The sequence below is a fragment of the Stenella coeruleoalba genome, assembly GCF_951394435.1.
Source record: "Stenella coeruleoalba genome assembly, chromosome: 3".
Lineage (NCBI taxonomy): Eukaryota > Metazoa > Chordata > Mammalia > Artiodactyla > Delphinidae > Stenella > Stenella coeruleoalba.
The window spans coordinates 45,852,649-45,880,395 of record NC_137148.1 but is presented as its reverse complement, the minus strand read 5'-3'; the positions used below and the strand labels follow the sequence as shown (position 1 = coordinate 45,880,395).

Genomic DNA, 27,747 nt, shown 5'->3' with positions numbered 1-27,747 from the left:
TGCCAGGGATTTCTCTTCGCAGCACAGTTACTCTAATCACGCAGTATCTCAGAGCATGAGGCTTACTAGCCCCTGAAGCATGTTAATATTTCTCTAACAGTCTAGTTGTTGATTCTCAGAGGTGTGAGAAGCTCTGGAAACATCACAGAAAGGTAGCCTTAATAAAGGGACTGTTTCATGCTTTTTCAGTTCAATTCAATTCAACAAAAATATTGGATATCTGGTATGTGACAAACCAGTGTTTTGCACCAGAGATAGAAAAATGTATTGATATGATCCTAACCCTGGAGAAATTCATTCTAGTATTAAACAAATCATGGCAATAGATTATTTAATGATTTAATTACTCGAAAAGTTGGCTTTCATGCATCAAATATGATATCTGCCAGTCTCTGTCTTTAGAGGGAACTCCTGCTGGGTGGTAACCTGGGTTTTTCCAGACCCCCTACTCATGCTAGACGCTATGGTAAACAAAAGGGGCGAGTGGGTTGTTACAGTGACACCGTTTTTACTCAGAGGTCTTTGTTTTCCAGACTGTTAATTTACTTTTTTTCCACCTGGAAAGCCCTTCCCAACCATCTGAGCTGTTCTGACCAAATCAGCAGAGACAAGCTACAGAGATTCAGGATGTCTGGGTTAAAAAGGTTTGTTTGTTTAATTAGATAAACAATTTGAGAGTACTTTCCAGGATTACTCTTCTTAGTCACATCGGTAAAGGCTGGGAAGACCCTCTCAGTCAGTCAGTGAATAATAGAATCTGGGAGAGGAGTGAAACGCTGGAAGGAGCTGGAAATAATTCAGAAAATCCTAACATACTCTTTGTGCCTGCATGTAAAATCCCGCATCATCATGCTCTTCTGAGCACTTACTTTACACACACGCAATCCAATTAATCTTCAGAATCACCCTGTGATGTAGGTCCTGCTCTCGGCATTTTTCAAATTAGAAAACAAGCTTAAACAAGCGAATTAGCTTATATGAGGGTCTCAGGCTAGTCAGTGGCAAAACTCAGTTTGGGAAACAAGGACTGACTTACTCCAAACACTGTTCTCTTGAAGTTTCAGTCCCTCTGTGGCGCAGAATAAACCAGCATATAGTCCACTCAGAGATTAAGGGGAGTCGGGGCCCACCCAGCCTCGTTTCTAAGTAAAAGAATAAGGGGTGGCGGCAGCTCAGAGCTCCAGTAGGGGCTTTACTCCTGTAGAAGAAGCACCTTCCTTCTGCAGCCAGCCGGCCAGGTTCAATTCAAGTGTCAGTCTCACCCTGAAGGACAATTACGTTATCAATGGTTACTTGCCCTGATGAATTCATTTCTAAACTTTCAATCCGCACAAAGAGAGCAGGACCCTGGGGCCCCAGAGACCAACTCATGGGGAGGAGGACGGGGCAGGCAGAAGGGGCAGCAAATGGGGAATTCGAGCTGCAAACTTTAAATTCTCAAAGGGTTGGATTTTTTCCACCGGCTTATCTGCCAGCCCCAGGTTTTCTCCTCTGCCCCCAACAGTTTCCTTGTCCTTTTCACATAAACATTGTCTTCTTCATGTTCTCAGCTTCCAGTTGGCTGGATTTCTCCACTTTTAGAGACCCATGCCTACCCTTTCCTCCTTTGCCCCCGTGCTTGTAGCTCTCTGCCTCCTTTTCTCTCTCACTCCTAGGCTTCCACTGAAGAGAATTTGGAGACTTGGAGAAGGAAAAGACTGTTTTTGTGTCTGGTGTGCCTGAAGCCTAGTGCCACGAGCTGGTTCTTGCCCCATCTGAGCCACCAGGTCCACTCTTGCTGTTCCCTAAATCCCAACCCAGTTTGCAAACTCTGATCATGAGTTAGCAGGTGGAGGAGGGCTTGGACATTGTCTTCAGGAAGACTGGCATGCTTCTGCCTTAGCACGCATGAATTTCTTTTTCTTTAATTTTTATTTTATATTGGAGTAGAGTTGATTTACAATGTTGTGTTAGTTTCAGGTGTACAGCAGAGTGATTCAGTTATACATATACATGTATGTATTCGTTTTCAAATTCTTTTCCCATTTAGGTTATTACAGAATGTTGGGCAGAGTTCCCTGTGCTATACAGGAGATCCTTGTTGGTTATCTATTCTAAATATAGTAGTTTGTATATGTCAACTGTTTGAAATCACTGTGACTGTTCATTTTTGGATGAGCACCTCTAGACTGGGGGCTCCCTGAAGCCAGAGATCTGAATTCAGCTCTGTACACTGAGCACCTCTTAGAGTATCAGATACCCCCTAACAGATGTTCAACAAATATTTGTTGAGTAATGAGTCGAACCAAAGTTTTAAGTAGACAAGAATGAATCAATGTCAATGAAATCAAAACAATGTCTAGTTTCCCAACTTTGTCCAGCAAAAGGACTTACCCCCTTGGTAAAACCAAAACAGACAAAGTATATGGATTCCCTCCAGCTCCAGAACCCATCATCCTAAATCTTCTCCTGAGTGTCCCCCTCCCTGGGTGATCTCAGGATCACTGCTCCCCAGACTTTCCTGCTGCTCCTAGGGAGAGCTTGTCATCGGCTTCTATGCAGAGCTTCCTTTGGAAGAACTTTTGCATGAAGGAAGTGGCCTGTGAAAGGCAGGAATGGAGTAGATGGAAGAAAAGAGGGAATGAAGGACTGGATGAGCAAGGGGTAAATATGACCAAATGTGCAGATGTGGGACTCTGGGGGGACTTGCTGACAGGAGGTGGGGAGTGTAGGTGGGGTCAACCACAAGGGATGGTGAGGACAGATGGGTCTAGTGAGATGGATTTTAAAGGACATCCCAGGAGTCTAACTGAAGTTTAGATACAAACCTATATGCATTAGAATCCAGAATATGGTCTTGTGTAAGGAGAGATATTATTATTATTATTATAGAAGAGGTGCTTTGGGAACATAAGATTATTTAGGAGGAATTGAAAGAGGAAAAGACCCCTAGAAACTGAGGCAAGAGCTAGGTTTTCTGGGAATTTCTTTGTAAGAGTTAAAATGTGGGCCAAATGGAAAAATTTATTTTTTCCTATTCATTTGCCAATGAAAGGGATAGGATGTGTGGCAGTTTGGGGGAAACAGTGCTCCCTGTTCGGCTGGGTCATTAGTAATTTTTAGGTCATTGGAGTCATATCTTTTTGGTCAGGCCAAGTTCCTCACAGCACATCTCATAGGGGTCCAGTTGGTGCATGGACAGCTGAGATCATTTGGCCAAGACCGTCCCTGAGTAATTATTGGAACCTGGTAAGGAATCTCTGTCTTTTGACTCCAAATCAAAAGTCTTTGTGACCCTACATTAGCCTTCCGGATTCCAGAAACATTTAACTTAATTTTTCCACCTTGAAATTATAATGTCCTTATAGGCTTGTCTAAAACGCTGCTCTCAGGAAGACTTCTGTCACTTGTGCTAATAAGCACTGCAGATATTAGACGTTGCAATCTGGCCACTAAGGGTTATGACTTTTATTTTGTTCCGTCCTTAAAATGTTTAACTTTTTAAAACTAGTTGCCCAAACTTTAAAAACAAATTTTGCATATAAATCTCCAAATGTGCGGATTCTTTTGAAAAATCTGAAGATCTGGCAACAGTTGGCCATCGTTCCCACATGTGCCCTCTGACGTCTCCACCTGCTTCCCCCTCAGTACCCCCAACCACATCATTCATCCATTCATTCATATGATCTGTCTGGCTCCTATAAGGCTTGTTAGTGAGTGATCTATGCTTTATGTGTTCAACTGCTAAGCCTCTAGTGTCCTAAGGAGCCCCACACATGTATGGAGAAATGACTTATGAAGTATCTGCATGTTAGACAGCTCATACCATAAAGAACCCTGTGTTCTACTTACGTCTCCCTTGCAGTAGAAAAGTAGAGGGAGAGTTTTTGTTTGTTTGTTTGGTTTTGGTTTTTTTTGCAGTACGCGGGCCTCTTACTGTTGTGGCCTCTCCCATTGCGGAGCACAGGCTCTGGACACGCAGGCTCAGAGGCCATGGTTCACAGGCCCAGCCGCCCTGCGGCATGTGAGATCTTCCCGGACCAGGGCACGAACCCATGTCCCCTGCATCGGCAGGTGGACTCTCAACCACTGCGCCACCAGGGAAGCCCAAGGGAGAGTTTTTATTACAAAACGGGAAGAAGAAACAAGAGGGAGACAAAACTAACAATTATTAAGCTAGATGATTCCTTACCTCCATGTTTTCAAACTTATTGGTAGATTGCAAAATCAGTTTCATGGGTCACAATCAATATTCTTAAAATGAATAGAATAGAAAACATCAGAGTGAATCATACATGGTAAGAGTAAATATTTCATGTAAGTTCTATTCCAGTTCTTTATATACTGGATCAAATATGTGTCCAGTGTGTATGTGTTTCAATTATGTATAGATTTCCTTTATATGGTGTGTATATCATTCTTTCACTTTCACTTAAATGCATGGTTTGTTAAACAAAGACTATAAACAAATTTTGCCATGACCATTATATATAACACACGAAAGTTGCTTTTAATAGGAGTTCACTCCCTCCTACCTTTTATTTTTTTTCAGTAGTGTGTATGTGTTCATCCCAAACTCCTAATTTATCCCCCCACCTTTCCCCTTTGGTAACCATAATTTTGTTTTCTACGTCTGTGAGTCTCTTTCTGTTTTGTAAATAAGTTCATTTGTAATTTTTTTTTGGATTCCATATATAAGTGATATCACATGATATTTGTCTTTCTCTAACTTACTTCACTTCGTATGATAATCTCTAGGTCCATACATGTTGCTGCAAATGGCATTGTTTCATTCTTTTTTATGGCTGAGTAGTATTCTCTTATACATATATATATAGTTATCTAGTTATAAATATATATGTGTATGTGTGTATGTATGTATATATGTGCCACATCTTCTTTATCCATTCATCTGTCCGTGAACACTTAGGTTGCTTCCATGTCTTGGCTATTGTAAATAGTGCTGCTATGAATATTGGGGTGTATGTATCTTTTCAAATTAGAGTTTGCACCTTTTCTGGGTATATGCCCAGGAGTGGGATTGCTGGATCATATGGTAGTTCTATTTTTAGTTTTTTAAGGCACCTCCCTACAGTACTCCATAGTGGCTGCACCGATTTACATTCCCACCAATTGTGTAGGAGGGTTTCCTTTTCTCCAACCCCTTACCTTTTTAAAACAAACAGGTATCAAAACCTTCCTGTACATATTTTTTATAGCAGGAGTCAGCACCCACACTTCTTCAAAAAATGAGCACAATTAACAATAGTATTCATTGTACTTCCTACTTTAAACAAGTATACTGGTCATAGTATAAAATGTGTTTCTTACTGTGGTTCACTGTCAAAAATATTTGAAAGCCACTTCCTTATTTCATAAAATCTTCTCCCAAAACTCTGTATGGTTAGAGTCTGAACCTTTAAGAAAATGACAGTCTCTACAGGAGTTGAAGTTCCCCATAATTTTTACTTGTTGGAAGGTCTCAGAGAATGCCAAAAAGGAATTAGCTGGGGCCTTGAAGCTGATGAACAAAGGGAACTTTCAAGCTGGGAAGCCATGATTATTAGGTCACCAGGACAAATTATGAAAACAAAATACACAGACTGGAATTAGAATGTGGACCTAAATATCCAGAAGCTTCTCCATTGGTTATTTTGCAACAGAAAATTATATGAATGAAATAAATAATGCCAGTGAAATGGTAGATGCACTGAGAATAGTGCTGTTAGCAAAATGGCAAAAATCATGAAACTTAAAAGTTGTATTTCGAGAGTTAAGGTATGTAATACCGTTTAAAAATATAAAGTAAAAAATATGAAGTCACCAGAAGGACACACCACAGCAACTTATTTTAATGGATCTCAAACTTGTCTTAAATCTAAACCCTTAATGAACTCAATGTGAAATGGCCACACGTTAAATAAATAATTCTAGCTGGTAAATATATCCTGGAGATTTATAAAAATATTTATAATATATGTGTAATCATTATGTTTTCAGACAATAGGAAGAAAATTTCTATTCAACTTTTTTTTCTCTAATCAAGGAGCTGTAATTTATGCATAAACCTGGAATGCTCAAAATAAAATATGGTTTTGCAAGATCAGAGGATGGCAAGAAGTGTCCAAATTGTTTTGAAATAATATATATTTTCAAAAGCTAATCTTAAGAATGAAATAAAACACGAATGGCATGCTTTAAGCATCTAGCTTGATAAAACAACTACAGTTTTTTGTTGTCTTTATTGGAGTTTAATTGCTTCACAATGTTGTGTTGTTTCTGCTGAACAATGAAGTGAATCAGCTCTCTATATAAATACATCCCCTCCCTCTTGGACCTCCCTCCCCCCCCCCATCCCACCCCTCAGGTCATCACAGAGCACCGAGCTGAGCTTCCTGTTCTTTACAGCATGTTCCCACTAGCTAGCTATTTTACCCATGGTAGTGTATAAATGTCAATCCTAATTCTCCCAGTTCGTCCCACCCTCCCTGTCCCCCTCTGTGTCCACATGTCCATTCTTACGCCTAATAGTTTAAAGTAACAGGTACAATGAATACTCTTGCTCATTGTGTTAATTTTCAGAGAGATGCAGGGGCTAACTACTACTAGTATCAAAAATATGTACAGAATTGTTTTGATAACTGTGTTTGAAGAAGAGATGAGGAGGAAATGGATGCAGTTAAAATCAGCTGTTACATTGGGCTTCCCTGGTGTCGCAGTGGTTGAGAGTCCGCCTGCCGATGCAGGGGACACGGGTTCGTGCCCCGGTCCAGGAAGATTCCACATGCTGCGGAGCGGCTGGGCCTGTGAGCCACGGCCGCTGAGCCTGCGTGTCCGGAGCTTGTGCTCCGCAACGGGAGAGGCCACAGCAATGGGAGGCCCGCGTACTGAAAAAAAAAAAAAAAAAAAAAATCAGCTGTTACGTGTTACATGTAACAAACTTGATAAATATTTATAATTTTTTAAACAAATCATGCATTTAAGTTGAAAGGAAACCAATAAAACGAAATAGGCATATAGATATGTGATTCTTTAAGTTAGTCTTAAATTCAAATAAAATATGGAACATGGCCTGGGGTTCAATCTTCTGTGGGGTGTATTTTTAGCTCTATTTACAAATGAAAAAACTGATAGATTGAAAGTTCAATAATTCACCCGGCTTTGCCACATTGCTAAGTTGCAGAGCCAACATTTGAGCCTAGGTCTCTGTCCCCAATGTCATGCTCTTCCTATTGCTCATGACTGTCCTAGGAGGCCACTAAAATAGATACCTCTAGAAATCTTGGTTCATTGCTCACTGTGCATCTGGACTCCTGCAATGCATTCTTTTATTTATTTATTTATAGTTTTTATTTTTGGCTGAATTGGGTCTTCGTTGCTGCATGCGGGCTTTTCTCTAGTTGTGTCGAGTGGGGGCTACTCTTCGTTGCGGTGCGCAGGCTTCTCACTGCAATGGCTTCTCTTGTTGCGGAGCATGGGCTCTAGGCGTGCGGGTTTCAGTAGTTGTGGCTTGCAGGCTCTAGAGCGCAGGCTCAGTAGTTGTAGCACACGGGCTTAGTTGCTCCATGGCATGTGGGATCTTCCCAGACCCGGGCTCGAACCCATGTCCCCTGCATTGGCAGGCAGATTGTTAACCACTGTGCCACCAGGGAAGTCCTGCAATGGATGCTTAATCTACCTCCTCCCTTCCTCATTTTATCCTCCTGGGCCACAAGTACACTTATGCAATTCCCTTAATATCCATTAGCTCCAGGCCACACATTGAAGTATTCCACTGTTTCCCTCCTGCTCCCTGGAAGGAGTCTACTCTATCCGGGCTATTTTCCACCCACACATGAAACCTTTATTCAGGCTTCAGATGTTTGTTTCTTCTACCTGAAAAGAATGCCAGTTGACTCCCTCCTCCCACCCACAGCCATTCAAACCACAGACTGCGCCGAAGACCTCCATCCAGGTTCACCTTCTTCCTGGAACCCTGCACACCTAGCTGCCGTCCATACCTTCTGCTCCCTGCCCTGAGCCACAGTAGCGCTTCCAAGCTGATGATTTCCATGCTACCTTCCACTGTCTCTAGGCAGCAACTGGTCATGTGTCTGATTTTCTCAGCAGGGTATTATAAGTTCCTTCCCAGGCCGAGGCCGCCGAATCTTTCATGTTCTTGTGTTTCACAGCAACCAGCACATCAGAGAGGCTCAATAAATACGTATGGATTGTTGGACTGCTCTCTTTCTGGGATGAGAGAGAGAAAGGGGGAGGAAGGGGAAGAGGAAGATTACTCTCTTGCCACTTCTCAATAGTACATGAGGGCAGGAGGAGGGGAAAGAAGATGTCCTTGGTGGAGATTTCAAATATATGGGAACCTACAGAACAGATGTATTGTGTTTATGTTTTTGGACTCACCTGACATGATATAGAGCAAAGTTTTCCAAAGTATGCTTCAAGACATTATAGTTGTTGCACTCCAAGATCAAATATGTTTTAATAATACTTGTTAAGTGACATTAAATAGGTCTCTTTGCTGTAGAGCTTCTAGCTTTTGGTAGGTTCATGTCCATTAAAATCACTGCTCCTTAAAATCATATGTAACATTTCCCAATGTTGTTTGCCCACAGAATTCTCTTAATAAGGAGACTCTCATAGCAATTATGTTCATTTAAACATTCTTTGGGAAATGTTGGAGTGATATCTCCCAGTAACTTCATAGTAAGTGGTGTTCTGTCATTAACCAATGACATATTTGTACTTTTTAAAAAAAAATTTATTTATTTACTTATTTATTTTTGTTGTGTTGGGTCTTCGTTTCTGTGCTAGGGCTTTCTCTAGTTGTGGCGAGCGGGGGCCACTTTTCATCATGGAGCGTGGGCCTCTCACTATCGCGACCTCTCTTGTTGCGGAGCACAGGCTCCAGATGCGCAGGCTCAGTGGTTGTGGCTCACGGACTTAGTTGCTCCGCGGCATGTGGGATCTTCCCAGACCAGGGTTCGAACCTGTGTCCCCTGCATTGGCAGGCAGATTCTCAACCACTGCACCACCAGGGAAGCCCCCGTATTTTTAAATGCTAGTGACTTTGCGTGATTTGGTGTGGTCTTGTGAAGGCTATTCTAGATCTTAGATTCTTCACTCATGTTCAGTGCAGAACTGGTTAATAATTGAAGGATGATGGTAAGAAAATAGTAATTGGCTTAGGATTGAGAACCTGTGAGAGTGGAAGTAACCCTTTATGTATGAAATGCCTTATTGTAGATGAATTTATTTAAACAACCTTATAAATTGGGTCAGAATAATAGTTACTATTGATTACCTGCTATAAGTCAGATATACGTGCATTACATGCATTTTCACATGCATTTCTCATAAAAATTAATTCCCAATTTATACAATGGGCTCCGGTATTTAAACGACTAATTTAAGATAACAGGATGACTAGAACAATGGCAAAGCTGGAAGTCAAATTCTGAAATCTATGCTCTTTCCCATCTGTCATACTGCTTCCCATGGGGAACTCTACGGGTTGTGGGTCTTTGCATGTGTGTGTAAGAGCTTTCTTATCCAAATCTAAACCTCCCCAGATACTCTTGTACAATTAGAAAACTAATTTTTTTTTTTTTTTTTTTTTTTTTTTGCCGTACGCGGGCCTCTCACTGTTGTGGCCTCTCCCGTTGCGGAGCACAGGCTCCGGACGCGCAGGCTCAGCGGCCATGGCCCACGGGACCAGCCGCTCCGCGGCATGTGGGATCTTCCCGGACCGGGGCACGAACCCGTGTCACCTGCATCGGCAGGCAGACTCTCAACCACTGCGTCACCAGGGAAGCCCGAAGCTAATTTCTTTTACTTAAGCTTGTGTATGGTGCCAGTTCATGCACAAGTAGACCATCCATGTATATATGGTATAATCTTGAGTACTAAAACTTGCTCTATAATGTATACACATTTAACAAATGCAGGTTTACCAGTAGGCTGACGTGGCTTCTCACTCATATGTTCTACTTATAGCACAAGTAGTGAGTATAAACATGGGACGTAAGAAGTTACCCTTCTCAAACCTATTCATAGCCTATTTGAAAGAGCCTAGTCTTTCTCTGGACACCTTTTGTATAGATATATTTTTCTTAGCTCAGACTTCAATTCCCTTAAATGGAATGAATGTCTCTTTGGCATTACTTCTCTTTAGGTATCCCTAGTGAAGGGTAGTAAGGAAACAAAGGAGGCAGCAGAGGTACCAATTCAGAGTGAAAAATTCTGGAGCAGTTTTGATTAAAACAATTATTTTCTTTTCTCCATGCAGGAAGGAATTCTCCACCTGGAGTCCTTGGGGACTTCAGGGAAGCCAGTGAACACTTTTAAAATAAAAACTCTGATTATATGAACCTATGTCCAGTTTTCTGGAGAGGTTTGCTTTAGATTCTCAAAAGGTTTATTAGACTTCCAAAAAGGTTTACAAGCATTGTGCCTTTTGAAGTACAGGGAATCAAAATAGACCTACCACCAATGTCTCCTTTATGGGCAATCACTTAAGGGAGTTTTCCTTCCATGTGAAAAGTCAGAACAAAGATTGGGAGATAAGGATGATGGAGTGTACAAGATAGAATAGTGAGCAATGAATCAAGTATAGGTAATGGTGAAAAGAAATACGTGATATAATGTGACCATGAATTATAAAGATTGAGAAAGGATTCTGAAGACAGAAAGGTCATATTCTAAGGAAAATCTAAATAAAAGTCTGGAATTAAAAAATCTAAATTATTTTTTAAAGCGTAAAACCAACAGAGTATGTATGTGTGGGGTGTAAGAATGGGGAAATAGATGGGGATGGGGTGGATGGGGGAGATGAAGTAGTGAAAACACAGAATAATCTAATGGGGAGGCCGTAGACAGTATTTAAATTTATTACATTGAGAGAGAAATATAGATTTAAATATGGCTGTTAGAAAATAACATGAGCACGACAGATTGGCTAAACTCAGAGCGGCAAGAATAGGTAAGTAGGTAGGAGATCCAGCTATTCTCCCAATTTTGATTTGCATGGGGAACCTGTTCTCTTGATCTTGGTCGGATGGATGGCACACAGCCTTTAGTTCATTCACTTGTTCCCCTCAAACTTCATACCTGCATATTGATGGAATCTTTCAAAATTTTGCCTGATTTTATAAAGTTCATTCTCTGTATTTATCATAATACCTATCATTTCAGTATAATATTAATATATCTTCCAAAAGACACCATGATGCATTAACCATGCCAAAGTTCTGGCAATGTTAGCTTCTGATACTCTTTAGCAACAGACAACACAGTTTGAAAGCAAGAGATGTAGCATAAGAGATACACGAAGATGGCTACATCTAGAGAGGCATACCCAGGACATGATGACTACTTAAATCTTACTTGGAAAGAGATATTCTTATTTGTTATAAAGCATGCCTACTTATTGGTTATTTGCTCACAAATACTTGTTGAGTGCCTGTAAATGTCAGCAACTGTCCTACGCACTTGTAGAAAAGCCTAGAAACATATATAAAAGTGACATAAACACAGTCATAGAGACAGGAGCCAGCAAATTGTATCTAGGTGGAAGGATTGGCTAAGAATGGCAGCCTTAGATGGGATGGTGAATAAGAGGATCTGGAATGGTGTGGAAAAGCCCACTGGGAAAAAAAAAAAAAAGGCCTTCTGTGAACTCAAGAAGTATGGCTTTCATAGAATAAGAAGGAGGGAGTTTGTGCAGCTGAATTTTGAGTGAGGAACTTACACATTAAAAACAGAGCTTAAGTAAGATTATTCTGACTTTATAAACAGGACTGTGGTGAGAAAAACTGCACCCAGGGAGATCCAGTAGTCCGCTGTTACACGAATCTGGAAATATATAGATGAGGATTTGACTGAAGGTGGCAGTTGTATAAATTAAGAAGAAATTGGTAAATCAATTGGCAAAGTATTAGATGGGAATATGGTTGGGGGCAGGGGTAGAGGATATAAATATACAGCAGAGAAAGCAAGACTTTCTATTTATCAATAACTTTCTTTCTCAAAATATCTCAATTTCAAATGTAAAACACCCATACCTGGTATACAGTTGAACCAAACTCACAGAGTTCCAGAACCATGGTATTGGATGGGACCTTTGAAAACATCTGGTCAATTCTGGAATGCCCTCTATAGTAATACCTGACCCCACCCAGGTTAATCAGTCATGAACAACTTCAAAACCAACACCTCACCCAGATTAACATAGTGTCAGAAGTTATGAAATAAGCAAGTATCAGAGCTGTGTAGGAAGTAGAGATCACCTAAGCAAACTCCTTACTTGCTATAAGGAATGCTTTGTGCAAGAACTGACAGAGATAAAGATGACTGTGTCATCCCTGAAGGTTGATGGAAACACAGATACCCTCCTACAAGCCCCCTCCCCATGGGAATCAAAATGACTCCTAAGGTTGTAACAGGAGTATGAAAATAACATACATAGTTCTAATAGTTTTTTTTTTCAGCCTTTTTGCAAAATGTTTGTTGTTCTTTTATTGAAACAAATTCCCAGAGAGAAGCTTCCTCACTAGCATTTCTAATCTTTGTTGGTGAAATATAAATTGGGAATGAAAATCATCTTACCTCAAACTGGTGGGTGTCTATGGTCTGTTTTGGATATCAGTGGCTATGCCTTGATACTCTCTCCTTTGAAATTCTTTTTCTTTGCTCCTGAGAGGTTCTCTCCCTACCTTTCTGGCAGCTTCTCCTCTCACACTAGGCCTCCTAACTGGTCTTGTCTTTCTCCAACCCTCTTTTCACACTTCCCAGAGTAATCTTTCTGAAAAGCAAATCTGACCATGTGACATTCTTGCTTAGATTTTTAGTGGCTCCTTGGGGAAAAAACCATAAACCCTTGGAAGAGTATACTAAATCCCCCATAACTGCCTCTCCACCTTTATCTTTGTCCATTGCTGGATCCCAAACTTAGCATTCTTCTCTGCTTGTAGCTACCTGAATGGCCTATGTTCTCTAACTGGCAGTGACACGTTACTCTCTATCTTAGATGTCACCTCCCATTTCTCACCTGGTTAACTCTTCAGTTCATCCTTGGAGACTCCAGGCTGGCATTCCCTCTTTCAGAAAGTTTTCCCAGATCTCTCCTGAGATGTGGTAGTTTGCACCTTCCCTGTTCCCCATCTCTGCCTTATGCCGACTTTGCTGTACCTACTGCCTGGTTTTGGTGGAAACTTACATACATATCTCCAATAATTGCCTTCCTCATTGGACTATGAGCTTCTTTAAACCCAAAGTTATTTCCTTCCATTTGGTGTACCCAGGGCCTGGGACCTAGCAGGTGTTCAATATATGTTTATTCAAATGAAAAGAAAATTATTATAACCAGTAGAACGTAAACTCCTTGAGAGTAGGCAGGAACTTTTAACTACCTTGTTCATTGCTAAATCTCCATCATTTAGTGCAGTGCCTGGAAAAGAATCTAGTAGGTAAGCAACACAAGGTTATTTAACTCATGGTCTCTCACTTAAAATAATCTACAAGGTTCTTGTTATTATCCCCAATCTACAGGTGAGGAAATTAAGGTCCAAGAAAGATTAGGTGATGTGCCAGGGATTATGGCTTGTATGTAGTGGAATGGAGATGGGAACCACCTCCTACTCTTCTAGTTTCCATCAAGGAGTAATATTACTTATAGTCGTTCACATGTCACATAAAGTCCGCAATCCAGATGTCTGATTAAGCTTAGCTCAAACTCCAATTCCTTGGACAAAATTCCTTCCTGCTCTTACACTGAGTTCCAAAAGCTTCCTCCTCTTTCTCTGTCTCTTCTCAGTGTCAGCTCAGGCTGACATTTCAGTTTGAGCCAATCTGGCCTCCAAGCTCAGATTAAACAAAACAAAATCTCTTTATCTCAGCATTTTGTACCTTCAGTAACTTTATTAAAGACTGGGGGGAGTGGGAGATTTATAGGGTGAAATTATCCTGTAAACAAAACTGACTCCTTTCTGTTATACACGCGCGCACACACACACACACACACACACACACACACACACACCCACACCCACACATATATTCCCACTGGAGCAACAAGCATATTCTTCCCCTTTCCTATGTGGAAGAGACCACAGGTTAGTCCCGCCCAAACCAGTACTTCTCAAGTCCCGTCTTCTGTAATAAGTAGCCTTGTCAAGCACTTTCTTGCACTCTCCCTGAAAGAAATTCTGGTGAACAGAGTTATGATGAATACAATATGATGACAATTTCAGAAGACTGTAGTTTTTAAGAGCAAGAAGTCTATTCCTTTGGAAGTCCCACTGAGCAGTCCTTCAGTTCATGCCTGACATGTCATGAGAGCATATGCTTATGTCAAATTTTAATACTGAGGGCTTCCCTGGTGGCGCAGTGGTTGAGAGTCTGCCTGCCGATGCAGGGGACACGGGTTCGTGCCCCGGTCCGGGAAGATCCCACATGCCGCGGAGTGGCTGGTCCCGTGGGCCATGGCCGCTGAGCCTGCACGTCCGGAGCCTGTGCTCCGCAACGGGAGAGGCCACAACAGTGAGAGGCCTGCGTACCGCAAAAAAAAAAAAAAAAAAAAAAAAAAATTAATACTGAGATTGTTTTAGGTAAGAATAATCATCAGAAAAGCAAATATTCTGTAAATTATTAATTTTATTCTACCAATAACATGGCTGAAGATAATGGTCTCACTGACTTCAGCCTTGCCTCCCTCAATCCCATTTACTGCAGAGTCCTAGAATTTTCCATGTTAATAAAACCAGATCCCCTATTGAGCAGTACTCCAAATCACTCAGTGGCTCCTCCTTTTGAAGATTCAGTCCAAAGCCCCTACACATGCCTGACAAGACTTCCATGACCAGTGTCTGTGGATTTCTCCAGCCTCTTTCCCCCTGAGCAAGGTCCTACTCATGGGAGTTCCTTTCCCTACATACACATATACATACATCTTTTGAACACAGGCCCATGTGCTTGTTCATATTATTTTCTCTTAAAAACTCTTCCCACCCCCTTCACTTACCTCCTGTTTCATTCTTTAAGCCTCAGCCTTCTCCCACTCCACCTCTGATTTAAATTGCCTTCTGGTATTCTCCCATAGCCTACATGCTTCCTTCTTTCAGAATGCTTTCTACAATATAGTATGCTGAAACTGTCTCCACCCCTGGACTCTTAAGCTTTCCTTGGATAAGGGGCACATTCTTTCATTCATCTTGTTTTTGCAGACTCTAATAAAGTGTGTGACACATACTTGGTGCTAAATAAATGTTTGTTGAATTTCTCATGGTACTAGAAGTCAGTGAAATCCAGTCTTGTATTTATTTCTTTAAAAAATTCTACTAGAGCCTTAGGCAGACCCAGAAAGAAAATCATAGATAGTGGGAAGATAGAAAAAAACTCACAAAATTATGTACACCTGCTCCTTGGAGGTCTTTTGAAGTACTAAGCGAAATTTTATATTTTTCATAAGATTTTAAAACAAGAACTTGATGCCAGAAATACACTTGGAAATGAGGACAGCTTGCCACTGGCAAGCTCTGCTTAAACCTGTTACATGTACACATTGAAAGTGTATCCAACACCTTCATGTATTTCCCATCAGATAAAATGTAGAGACAAAAAAAAGTCAGCAAAAGTTAGAGCTAAATTGCATCAATCTTTTACTGTAGCAAATTCAGGGAGTGACTAGCTTGAAGCAATACATGGTGAAGTGGAAATCATTTTTCTCCAGTTCTACCTACTTTAGACACTATCAATTCCATCCTTAGGAACAAAGAGGGAATTTGGGTGGGAGTTGGGAAAGGAGAAGCTGGAATTGCTTAGGAAGATATACATTTAATTACTCGCTCTTAGGAGATGTTTAGTGAAGGGCTTTTTTTTAAAGAACAATCTGAATCAGCCGTTACAGTTTGTATTTTTTTTTTTTAATGAAGGGAAAGCAAATGGTGTCCAAGGTAAAGTGATTTTTTTGGACTTGTTCTCTTCATTTACACCAATAGGCCTGTCTAGGAGTTATGACAAATTTATACAGACCTTTAATCAGTCAAGAGTTGGCAAAGAAACTGACATCCATAGAGTCACACATTATGTAGAACGGATCCTTTTACCTCAATGGTCAACATCGCTGTAAGTTGTGGGTAAGAGTAAGCGGCTGAACATTTCACAAGAAAATGACCTCAACCTCTAGCTCACTGCTGTGGCTCTGAGGCAATTAGTTTTTTCCTTTTCAAAAGGAAGCTGCTGCTTCAGCATCTTCTCCTGGAGCTCCTGGCACCATTTCAGGCCATGTGTCAGGGGAACCCTTGATCACATCACAATGACGGAAGCCAAGTGCTGGCCTGCAAGAATTGAGGACTGTTTGTTCACAGAAGATCCTGAGCAGAAACACGGGTGTCACATAGTTCAAGGGGGCCTTGAAGGAAACTGATGCTGCTGTAGGAGGGGACTTCCAAAGGCTCAAGTTATTTCTCAGTTGCTGTTCCAGAGCCCTCTCCTGGCTTTTATGGAATTTGGCCAAGAGTTGTTGCTTAGACAGTTTCTCCCTGTAGTCCCTTGACTTAGCAAGATTTTGGACGGGAAAATAGAAGAGTTTTCTTATATTTTCAAGTAGTGCCACAGTGACTGCTACTCTCTGGGGAGAAAAGTATTTTATTCATGAATGCAGTATGTGTTCTTGGTAAAACCCCAAATTAAACTAGCTCACTGTTTTTGTCCTGCGAAATGTTGGTGACATTTAGGTGTGTTGTTTGGTGTGCTGACTCAGTTTCCTGGAGGATAGCTGGCAACTCCACATTGAGGCTTTTTTAGTGGGGATGAAAAAGTCAGTTACTTCATATTTTAGAACATTTGGGGTTAAAATTCCTAAAAGTTAAGCTTTAACACTGATCCTGAAAAACTGTGGCTACCCGTATTGCCTATAAACCTAGGAATTTGGAAAAAGTAGTATTCTCAGCTCTTTGCTAATATCAACAGTAATTCTTTATTTGAGCAACAGTTTTATAGAACAAACTGTTCTTTGCTCTGTTGTTAGTAATTATTTTCTTACTTATTGGTATGTAGGTGTGCTCTGGTCTTTTTTTTTTTTTCTTTTTTCATTCCCCAGATTTATACAGTGCATGCAGAAGTAGTTAGAAGTTAAAATACATACACAATAAAGGTGTTTAAAAAAATAAAAATAATAAAATAAAATACATACACAGGCCACATTCTTATTGTACTCAAATGCTGATTTTGTCAAAATGACTAATCTATGATTGGGACGTAAAGTAGACCTTCTGAAACAAGCTGTCCCTCTTGTTGCTGTACTGCCTTCTTAAGAGCAAGTCCTGTATTTAAGTACCTAATGTCTTGAGGCATTGAAACTTGACTGAATTACTTCTTCACTATTACAATTAAAAATTAAACACTGGGCTTCCCTGGTGGCGCAGTGGTTGAGAGTCCGCCTGCCGATGCAGGGCACACGAGTTCGTGCCCCGGTCCGGGAAGATCCCACATGCCGCGGAGCGGCTGGGCCCGTGAGCCATGGCCGCTGAGCCTGTGCGTCCGGAGCCTGCGCAACGGGAGAGGCCCCAGCAGTGAGAGGCCCGCGTACGGCAAAAAAAAAAAAAAAAAAAAAAATTAAACACTGAAGTGTAATACGTGGTGCCACATCCTGCTAGGTCCAAGGCCTATATTTCTGAAAAGCTTTGAGGAGTTGGTGAAGATGGGAGGGGGACTGGGAAGTCCCCCTGGGGCTCAGACTTTGGAAAAGTTGGAGAGCAGGGGAGAGGAACACGGAACACCAAGCCTTTGAGGTGTGGAGAGGGGATTCCTGGCTTCTAGATATAACCAGTGACTGGAAAGATGGCAGTGAACAAATCCTAGATACAATGATCATGCATCTTTAATCCATTGGATGAGCTAACTATGGGTAGCCCAAATCAAATCACCTAAAATAAGTTAATTTCCTCTTAAAATTCCTACATCCTTATTTTATACCTTGGAAGAAAAAAATGCCAAAATAAAACCGTATAGTACATGTACTTCCATCACAGCTAGGTAATGCTATAGTTGCATATGGAAGATATTAAGTAAAATGAAAATGTGTCATGGTCATAGGCTTAATTATTATTTGTGATCTTTAGGGTATGGGATTACAAGGAACTTTCTGCATTACATCTTTGTGTAATGTTTCAAATTTTATAACAAGCATGTTCTAGTTTTATATACTTAATCAGGGAAAGGCTATACAGATAAAATACTTTATACTTACGATTTAAGATTATCTTTAAGGCTTTTCCTTTTGTTGGGGGAAAAGCTCCAATCACACTTTAATTCACCTGGCAAGGTTAGGTAGTTGTTGTTCCCCAAAAGTATATATTTACAGAGATTGGTGCAGGAAAAAAAAAAAAGTGGAATAAAAGAGGCAATTTTTAACCTAGAGTTCCCAAAGTGAATAGAAAACAGTTCAAGAATCCCTGATAATAATAAGCCACATGGCCCATGTAACAAATACTTTGAAAGTTATTCTAACTTTTACAAATGTTACATAAAAACCTATCTGGAAAATCCCAGGAGCCCGAGATTCAGTCCATGAAATTTTTTGTTGTGCCACTCATCATTTATGGAGTCTAAATTTCAAGGGCAGAATTTCTTCTTCAATACCTGTATATTCGAAGACCAAGGAAAAGGATCTCACCAACTTCATGTAAGCTTTTCAGTGTATTCTTTCTAATTGACAGCAACAAAGTTTCATAAGATGGGCTCTTGGGAGTTTGGATGTTTTCCCTCCTCTAACAGGTTCACTTACCTGCACACTAATATAGTGAAGTTCTCTGCAATTGATCCCTTACTGTAGACCTCCCCCAGGGTCAAATTTTGTAAATAGAACCTGCTTCCATACGCTGTCTTTGGATGTGGTCTTTCCATTTTCTCACGTTTGTAGTTTTTCCTGTGCACGGTGGGTAGAAACACTCTTCCAGACTCTTCCCATTGGCATCGAAATACCATCCCGGTCCCTGATTTGCAATTCCACTGACGAAGGAAGCATGTATGCAGGACGGGCGTAAATTGCCCATACGGCGTGCTGCATTCACATTGCTCTTCCTTTACTGTAACTCTTAGACAATTCTGAATGTGAAAACACAACATATTGCCAAATCTGTGAATTCTAAGGCGTTCATATCCACGACATTGTATGTTTTTGTTTGCTTGCTTATGTCCATCCCGAAATTTAGACGTATGGTTCTTAGCAGAGGCTGGGCTGGGAACTGAGGGTCTGGTCTTAATAGAAATACTTTTGATTGCACAACCACCCTGTCCTCTTGAAGTAGGTAAATCCTAAACCCTCAGAAACGAAGCCTCAGAAACACTAAAACCCAAACCCACACAAACGGTTGCGCGGGTCCTAAATAACCATCTTTTGCCGCCCGTCGGGCTCTCCGGCGAAAGCTCACAGGAAGCACGGGACAGTGGAGACGCGGAGGCTCGGGCCGTCTGGGCAACCGGGAGGGCCTCGGCTCGGCTGGGCGCGCGGGGTCCCCGCGGGGCAGGTGCGCCGTCGCGCGCGCGTGCGCCCCAGGGCCCGCCTGAGCCCCGCGGCGGGCGCGACCCCGGGCGGCGGGCGAGCCGGCGGCGGGTGCTCCACGCCGGGTTTTCCGCCGCTCCCCTCGCCCCGGCCCCCGGCAGCAGCACCAACACACACTCTAGCGCCCGCGCCTCCCCAGCCGGGCTTCGGAGCGAGCGGCGCGGGGCCGCGCGGGGTGATGCTTAGGCGAGGCGGTGGGGCGGCGGGGGCCCCTGGCGGGCCGTGGCTCCGGGCGATCTCGGCGTGAGAGAGCCGAGGAGGAGCCGGGCGGCGCCAAGGGCCGTGCGGGGCGCTAGGGGTAGTGTTCCCGGAAAGCCGCGGCGATGGAGCCGCGCTGCGCCCGCCGCCGGAGGAGTTGAGAAAGAAAACAGGAAACGTGGTGGCTGCGCACCCGGCCGCGGCTGATTCATTCGCTTTGAGTGAAGGCTCGGCAGGAGGGGCGGGCGCGGGGCCGCTGCTCGGGGCCGGGCGCCGCGCAGATCGCGCCGTGGACCAGACGCTCCCTCCGCGGGGCGGGCTCCCGGGCGCGCGCGCCATCCCCTTCGCCGTCCTCCGGCACCAGGACTTCTTCAAAGTCGCATCTTGAGGGTTTTGGTCCGTGTAGAAGTTGGCTTGCCGCACTTGGCGCGCCCTTCCTGGACGCCGAACAGAGACGCCAAGCTGGAGAGGGCGTGCGTTCCCGAGACCGGCCGCACCGTTAGCAGAGCCCCGGCCCCCGTCGCGGTGCCCGGCTCGTCAATATGAAGGAGCAGCCCTCATGTGCGGGCACCGGGCATCCGAGCATGACGGGGTACGGCAGGATGGCCCCCTTTGAACTCGCCGGCGGCCCTGTGAAGCGCTTGAGAACTGAGTGCCCCTTTCCCTATCTCTTCGCAGAGGAGGCCTACCAGAAACTGGCCAGCGAGACCCTGGAGGAGCTGGACTGGTGTCTGGACCAGCTAGAGACCCTGCAGACCAGGCACTCCGTCAGTGAGATGGCCTCCAACAAGGTAAGCCCCGGCTCGGCTCTCACCGAGGCTCCTAGGCTGCTGTTTCCCACGCTGGTGAAGCCACCAGTCCCCGTGGCCCGCGGAAATACATACAGGGGTTTGTCACACTCACTGCATTTTGGCTCCCTTAGAAGGAGGTTCCTGATGCCATGCCTTCCCTCTCTCTTCTATTCACTCCAGAGAAATTAAACATTTTGCAAAAGCAACTTTGACATAGTTTGACTGCAGTACCCCCAAGGCACTGTTCGTGTGTGTGTGTGTGTGTGTGTGTGTTTGGAGGGGGTACTTCTAAGTGACACTTTGCCCTTGCAACAGAAACCAAGTCTGGTCTACAGGCAACCCATGTTGTAGGGTATTCTTGGGATTCCCAGTGGAAAATAAGAGTTACTAGAGGTCAGTGCAATCCCTTGGATGTCACCACCTACTGAACTCAAACGCAGAAGAGTTCACTGAACTTGGAACCTTAACCCCCATTTATCTAAGTGTCAGGGTACCCTGTAAGAACTGAGCCTTTATCTTTTTGCTTGGCCATATGTGTCCACAGGGGACGTCAAAGTTAAGGTTCATTGCGATCACTGCCTTTGTTTCCGTGAATCTTGGAGACAGAGTCCAGTTTTCTGAGGTTATTTAGTTACAGTGATGCTTCAATGGGGCATTTGTGCCGTATGCCAAGGTGCTGGTCTTGGTGGATAGTGGAGGTTTGAGGGCTGAGAATCAACCCTTAGCCTGGCACAGCCTTAAAGCAAGGTAGAGTGTTGTCAGTTTTGGTGTATTTTTTGGAATTCCTTGTTTGTTTTTTTTAAAACAATCTTCAGTTATGTAAGGAAATAATTGGGATTATGTATGTTTTTAATGATTGTTTGGCTCAGGGGATAGGAAAGGAGGCATGGGCATGTTGGATGCAGGTGGCTGAGGGATTTAGCCAGTAAGGACTGGTAACTTTGTGTGGTGATTAATAACAGTTGCCCCTAAAGATATTTAAAGATCTTTGGCCACCTATTTACAAGGTCAGGAAGGTATACCATTTTACTGTTTATCTACATGCACGTATTTTTCAGAGAGCTATGCTTTTTTTCTTTTTTTAGTTTACTATAGTTTTTATCCCACCTTTTTTTTTCTCATGCAGTTTTAAAAAATATCATAGCATATCACCCACTTGATTGTCTTATCTGTTGACAATGCTTATACAGACAGCATGGTTTTTAAGTAAAAAGTTAGCTTCCAATAAGATAAAAAGGACGTCCCAGTCACTATCTGAGGGCACTAATCTACCCGTCAGCACACTGACCTACCCATATGCACACTGATGATCAAATCTGTATTTTTTGTTTCTGTCATTGAAGCCTCATTTCTAAATTTGGTGTGGCTCCGCGTCAAAATGATGGGTTATTACTCTCTTACTCCCTGCCGTGGCATCAGGTGCCATTGTTCTCATCTCGCTAGCAAATTCTTAGTTCGTTGATTCATTTTATAACATATAGATTGTTCTTTCATAATTTGGTTCATAATAGCAGTAGACATATGCTGAGTATCTCCAGTGTCCTAAATGCCGAATGGGACCATTCTGCAGTGGGCCTGAGTTCTTATTCTCTTGTCTGGTTAATTCTGTGTCGTAAAAGGAAAAACCAGAAGGCACCAAAAGATGTGCAAGCCTTTGCTTATATTTTCGAGATGATTTGACAGTACTTTTGCAGCACAATGAACCTCAGCAGCTACAATTACTTTCCCGCTGATCCATACTCTTAATGATGAGACCTCTATTTGAATTTAAAAATTAACATGAAATCTAATCATGTATTGTAAATGACTTCAACTGTCAAGTATTAATTTATCTATACTTTAAGATGAAAAAATAAAACTTGAGGTCACAGTGATTGGTCAAAATGATTTCTTTCTTTTAAGGGCATTTCTTTCTTTTAAAATTCCTGTCTTTTAAAGACAGGGATTTTTTTTTTTAATCTTTATTGTGAAGGCCCCTCAGACTTTAGGTTAATTTACAGGTTTAGTGTAGGAGGTGAATTTATTTGGTTGAAGTGCAATCTAGGTTAAGTAAGAAAAGACTTTTTCAAAATATAGTCATTCTAGCTGTGTTTATGTCTTGTAAGATTATTGACATGACTTTTTTTTTTTTTACATCTCTATTGGAGTACAATTGCTTTACAATGGTGTGTTAGTTTCTGCTTTATAACAAAGTGAATCAGTTATACATATACATATGTTCCCATATCTCTTCCCTCTTGCATCTCCCTTCCTCCCACCCTCCCTATCCCACCCCTCTAGGTGGTCACAAAGCACTGAGCTGATCTCCCTGTGCTATGTGGCTGCTTCCCACTAGCTATCTATTTTACATTTGGTAGTGTATGTATATGTCCATGACACTCTCTCACTTGACACTAATTTTTAACATTAAAAAATTCAACTCAGCTGAAGCTGTTGATTAAACTTTTCATGTCTAATTCATTCATTTCTTTTTTTTTAAAAACCCATTCATTTCTAAATGAGTGCTAAGCTCCTGTGACTTTTTATAGATGAAAACGGATTAGCATAGAAGGAAAAAGAGCTCTTGGTAAAGGTTGTAAAGTTACCCTTCAGCCAGATAACAAGGGCACAGATAAGTCACATCCACATGAGCTGTAAACTGAGTTGGAGCAGCTGGTCTAAAGGTCCCCAGGAGTGATGCGGAACCTAAGTCTGAACTGGAAATGTGACAACTTGCGTCACATGTCCGCTAGGTTGTCGAGCATCTCTTAAGTGTGAATGAATAATCTGAAACATTGCTTTTGATTAGTAGTCTTATTGCCATCCATTCTTTTCACATGTACTTGTTCGAACCAAACCAGTGTTTCCCTTGAAAAGTCATGAAGTTTTTCTTTGTTTTCTTCTCTTTTTCAGGCTTAAAAAAAAAGTACTCTAATAGATTAAAATGACACAATAAAATACTAGTAAGAAATCAGGATTTTTAAGTGATTATGTAGAGAAAATATTTATTATGGAGGTGGATTTGGGTGTTAGGAAGAAGGAAATTGATTCCTCAAACTCATTTAACAAATTGAGTTAATGAATTCTTCATATTTTAAAAAATCTTAATAGAAGGAATCTGAACTATTAGCAGTTTTTAAATGATGCTTTAGAAGCAACTAGATGTATTTCCTGATTGGGATTGTAATGTGCATAATGCTTATTGATGGTATTGAGACAGGAAAATTATTGAATTTTTGGCCACTGCCAACATTGGCTATAATACATGTAGGATGCTTGTACCAAGTAGGGTTAGAGACTCCAGATGGCATTTAGTTTGAGAGGTTAAACCTACAGCATTTAGCCTAATAAGCCCATTAATCTGCCCAAGATTTGTACAGATTTCCTTTGAAACCTCACTGCTAGAGTTAAGAGAGGTTTTGGTGAGGTCTCAAAGCTTTGGAGGCAGACAGACCTGGAAGTTGAATCATGGTTTTGTTCCTTACTAGCTGAGTTACATTAGAGAAACGACAAACTTTTTTTAGCTTCGGTTTCCTTAGCATAAGATGAGCACAATGATATCTATTTCGAAAGGTCAGTGTAAGAATTTGAAAGAATATGTGTAAAATAGTTAGCTAATAAATAGTGTCTGATAGGGACTATACCTGCCATTATTGGTATTATCATTGAAGGTTTAGGTTAAACTTGATTGGTTGCCTACTTGGCTAAAATATTTTTTTTACCATTCAGTTGTCATTTATACTTGATGTTTTAAGTTTCATGGATTTTTATAATACAATTCTTAATAACTGTCTTTAGTGCACAGTTCTGTATTGTAAAAATGCTTAAATTATGTTTATACTTTTTTTAGTATAATATAGACACAAACATTTTGAAGTTCTAAATAGAAGCTTAATCTTTTCTTAAATTTCAGCTACAGAATTCCAGACAGCTAAATACTTTTTCTCTTTTATTCTAAAACTGAAAAAACAGCACTGATTAATTTTGAGAAAATATTAAATATAATGTGGGATTGGTAGGTACATTTCCATCCTTTTGTACAGGTTTTGCAAAGCTAAAGTAACTTTTTAGACTGTTTTTAAGGCAGAATAGCTTCACAGTGTTTTTGGTTACCTTTCTCTCATAGAAAGTAAACTTGAGGATGTGAGGAGTGCAGGCTAGGACCTAAGCCTCAAGGTTATGCTGTGGAACCCTGTAACTTTATTCTCTTGTGACCTAATAATGCACATTTCACCACATCTTCAATGTAGGTGTGGCGATGTTTGAAGGAGAAAAAATCATCTTGATTTTCCCCCAAAATATACTACTATAAAAATGTATTGTTTCTCCTCTCTGAATTTGGGGCAGTTCCGAGGCTTGGCATTGCTGGAACCTACCATGCTTCAAGCTGAAAGTCTGCCTTGAAGTTAGGATTCAGGCTTCCTTCTAAGAGACTTAAGGTTTTTCTTTAGTTCTTTCTAGACGTACATAGGTAGGCCAGCTTTGCAAATGTGAACATGAATTTTATATGGAATTTAGTTTGTCTGTTTGGTTTTTAACAAAGATCTCTATCATGTTTCTGTTGCCTATAAATTAAGTTGCTTTTCTGGGGTGCTTTTTCTTAGTGTTTTTGCACTCTGCTCCCCCTGCTGCTTTTTAATAGTCAATGCATACGTAACATATACTACAGCTTTCTGTGACTGCTGATATATTTTCTTCTGGGCAAGAGTGGTCCTGGAATGAATATAAAATGTTCATAGAATTGGCTAAATCTTAAGATTTTTCAGCATTACATGATTATAAGATAGCTCAGAACAGAAATAAATGTTTAATTTTGCTGAGAAGGAAGGTGAAACTAGTTGGAAAAGGCATTTTAATTTTATGAAGAGCAAATAGCAAATAACAGTCATTTACTTCAAAATATTAAAACTTATTGACATAGTCATACAGAGTTGTTGAGAGTTAATCAGCATACCTAAAGGAAAACTCTAAATTTTAAAAGAAAACATCTTTCGTAAATATAGAAATTCAGCTTACTGATGCTTTGAGTTTGCTATCTGCTTTTTCACCTACTTTATAAAAGTAGATTTACCAAAGATTTATGTTGTTTACATATAGAGCCTTAAAGTTAATATGACAGATTGTGCATGCTTATTTTTATGATCACTGTTTAAAAAACTACTTTCTTTGCTTTTATTTTAAGTAACAATAGAAAGAGGGAAGCACTTTTAACAGATATTTTTATGTTTCATTGAATAGTGAAGCCCTTGACTTGAACTTAATAAAACAGTAAAGATTAAAGCAAATCTTTATTTATCTCTACTGTCATCAACTCAGTTTCTGTATCAGTATTTAGTGGCAGTAAGCTTAAATATCCTTAACATTTAATTATCAAAAACTTCTATTTTTGTGATTCAGTAAATTAGTCATTACTTGAGAAATTGCTTTCAGTTATTGCATTTTGATTTAATTATAGGAAAGCGGTAACTTCTTGTCTCAGAGTGTTATGAACTATGTCTTTTTTTTTTTTTCCAAAACAAAAGGCTTGGCCAAGATAAAATAGCACTTTTCCCAGTGTTTGAGTAGATTAAGCACATTTTTTCCCCAAATAGCAAGGATGATAGGTAATGATTTTGTTCAATTTAAGAAGATTCCTATGATAGTCGTAGATTGTAGCTATTCCATAAGATACGTATAATTATGGTAGATGTGAAACGCTGATAATGATTTTCAGTTGATCCATAAAATACTATGTAGAATCTGATTTTCTCTTTTTCAGAAAGAAACCAATCCTTTTAAACTGCAAATAGCTGGAGTCTATTTTGTGACAGCATAGCCCTGCCAGGGCTAGCTCTGTACCTGGCTAGTTGTGATAGTTGAATTGGCACTTTTAGCCTGAGATCTTTCTAGGAAATAGAGCATGGGTAGCCCTTTAGTTTGCTGTTCACATTAGTTTTAAAAGACATTTTAAGAAGGCATTTTCTTTTGTTTACTCTAACAGGGATTAGGATGGGGAGAGGTGAGCCTTCCTGTTTGCTTAAACAACAAAAAATTCTGCTTTGTTCATCGGGAAATGCGTTAAATTGGATTACCAGCTGCAGTGATCATAGCTTTATTATCCTTTACACTTAGAGAATATTTTATCTTTCATGAAGTATTTTTCTTTGTTATTATTGTTTAATATTCTGGGGTTTCTTTGGTGCCTGTTTTGCTGTGTTTTGTGTGTGATGGGGATGAATGGTATTTACTCTTTCTCCTGACATATACACCAATGCTTATGGCAGCTTTGTAGAGTGGAAAGGACATAGATGTTTTTTGTCAGGTGGACTTGGTTTCAAATTCTAGCTCTGCTGCTTCCTACCTAATGTTTTGGGGAACATGCCTCACTTCTCTGAATCTTGATTTCTTCATTTCTAAATGGACATAATAAAAGGGGAAAATAAAATTGAAGGTTGTTAAGAGCATTAGATAGAATATATAGAAAGCTCACTTTGCTGAATAGCATATACTGGCTGCTTAATAAATTACGTGCTATTTATTCTAACCCTAGACTATATTGGAAAGGAGAGACTAAGAAAAACCATGTGTCATATGCTCCTTGTAATATAAGAACATCATATTTTTCAGAAGAAAACTGTGACCTTTATTCTATAATAAATAACAAGTCAAAATTAGTGTTCTCAGACTTCCTGTGTACATTCATAACTACTATATGTTAAATGCTTTCATTTAAAGCATTTATTTTTTAAAGTTAAGTGTCCACCTGAGTGCCTCATCTTAAGCAAGGAATTGCATGAAATCATGGATTTGATGTTCTAGTTATTTTTTATTATAATATTATAATATTAAAATGTTATTCTTTAATATAATGTTCTAATGTTTTTAATATACATTGAAATTAATTTGTAACAAAATGAGAAAATACTCATCCACGCCACTTTAAAGCATTTTACTTACCACTCACAGACAATGGGCATACTTTTCATTGCACTAGTCTAAATTGGCAGTAAGAACCATCTGGGGAGTCAGTTTTGGTTAGAAAGGTATGTCTGTTTTAAACAACCTATGGTTTTTCTTCTCTGCCATGAACGGGATTTCCCCACTAGAGGAGAAGATGCCAGCTATCATCAGCAGAAGTCTTCCCATTCATTAGGCTTTCATTCCGCAGGCAGAATGGTCTATGGATTCAGAGCACTCTCCTGCAGCCAGACTGCCTGCATTGGATTCACTCTCCGCCCTTTACTAAATCTAAATGGGACAGTT

The 27,747-nt window shown here is 40.8% G+C and overlaps 1 protein-coding gene across 7 annotated transcripts in view; it reads left to right on the top strand.

The window, feature by feature from the left end:
• The window catches only part of PDE4D (phosphodiesterase 4D), a 723,544-nt gene that overhangs the window by 648,449 nt on the left and 47,348 nt on the right, over positions 1–27,747 (top strand). For 6 of the 7 annotated variants that reach the window (XM_079918757.1, XM_079918759.1, XM_079918758.1 and 3 more), the window contains one exon: positions 20,414–20,526. In XM_079918757.1, the coding sequence (XP_079774883.1) occupies positions 20,414–20,526 (113 nt within the window). Of the gene's footprint in view, positions 1–20,078; positions 20,328–20,413; positions 20,527–27,747 lie in introns of those variants that run through there. The other variant, XM_079918761.1, reaches the window with a different exon arrangement.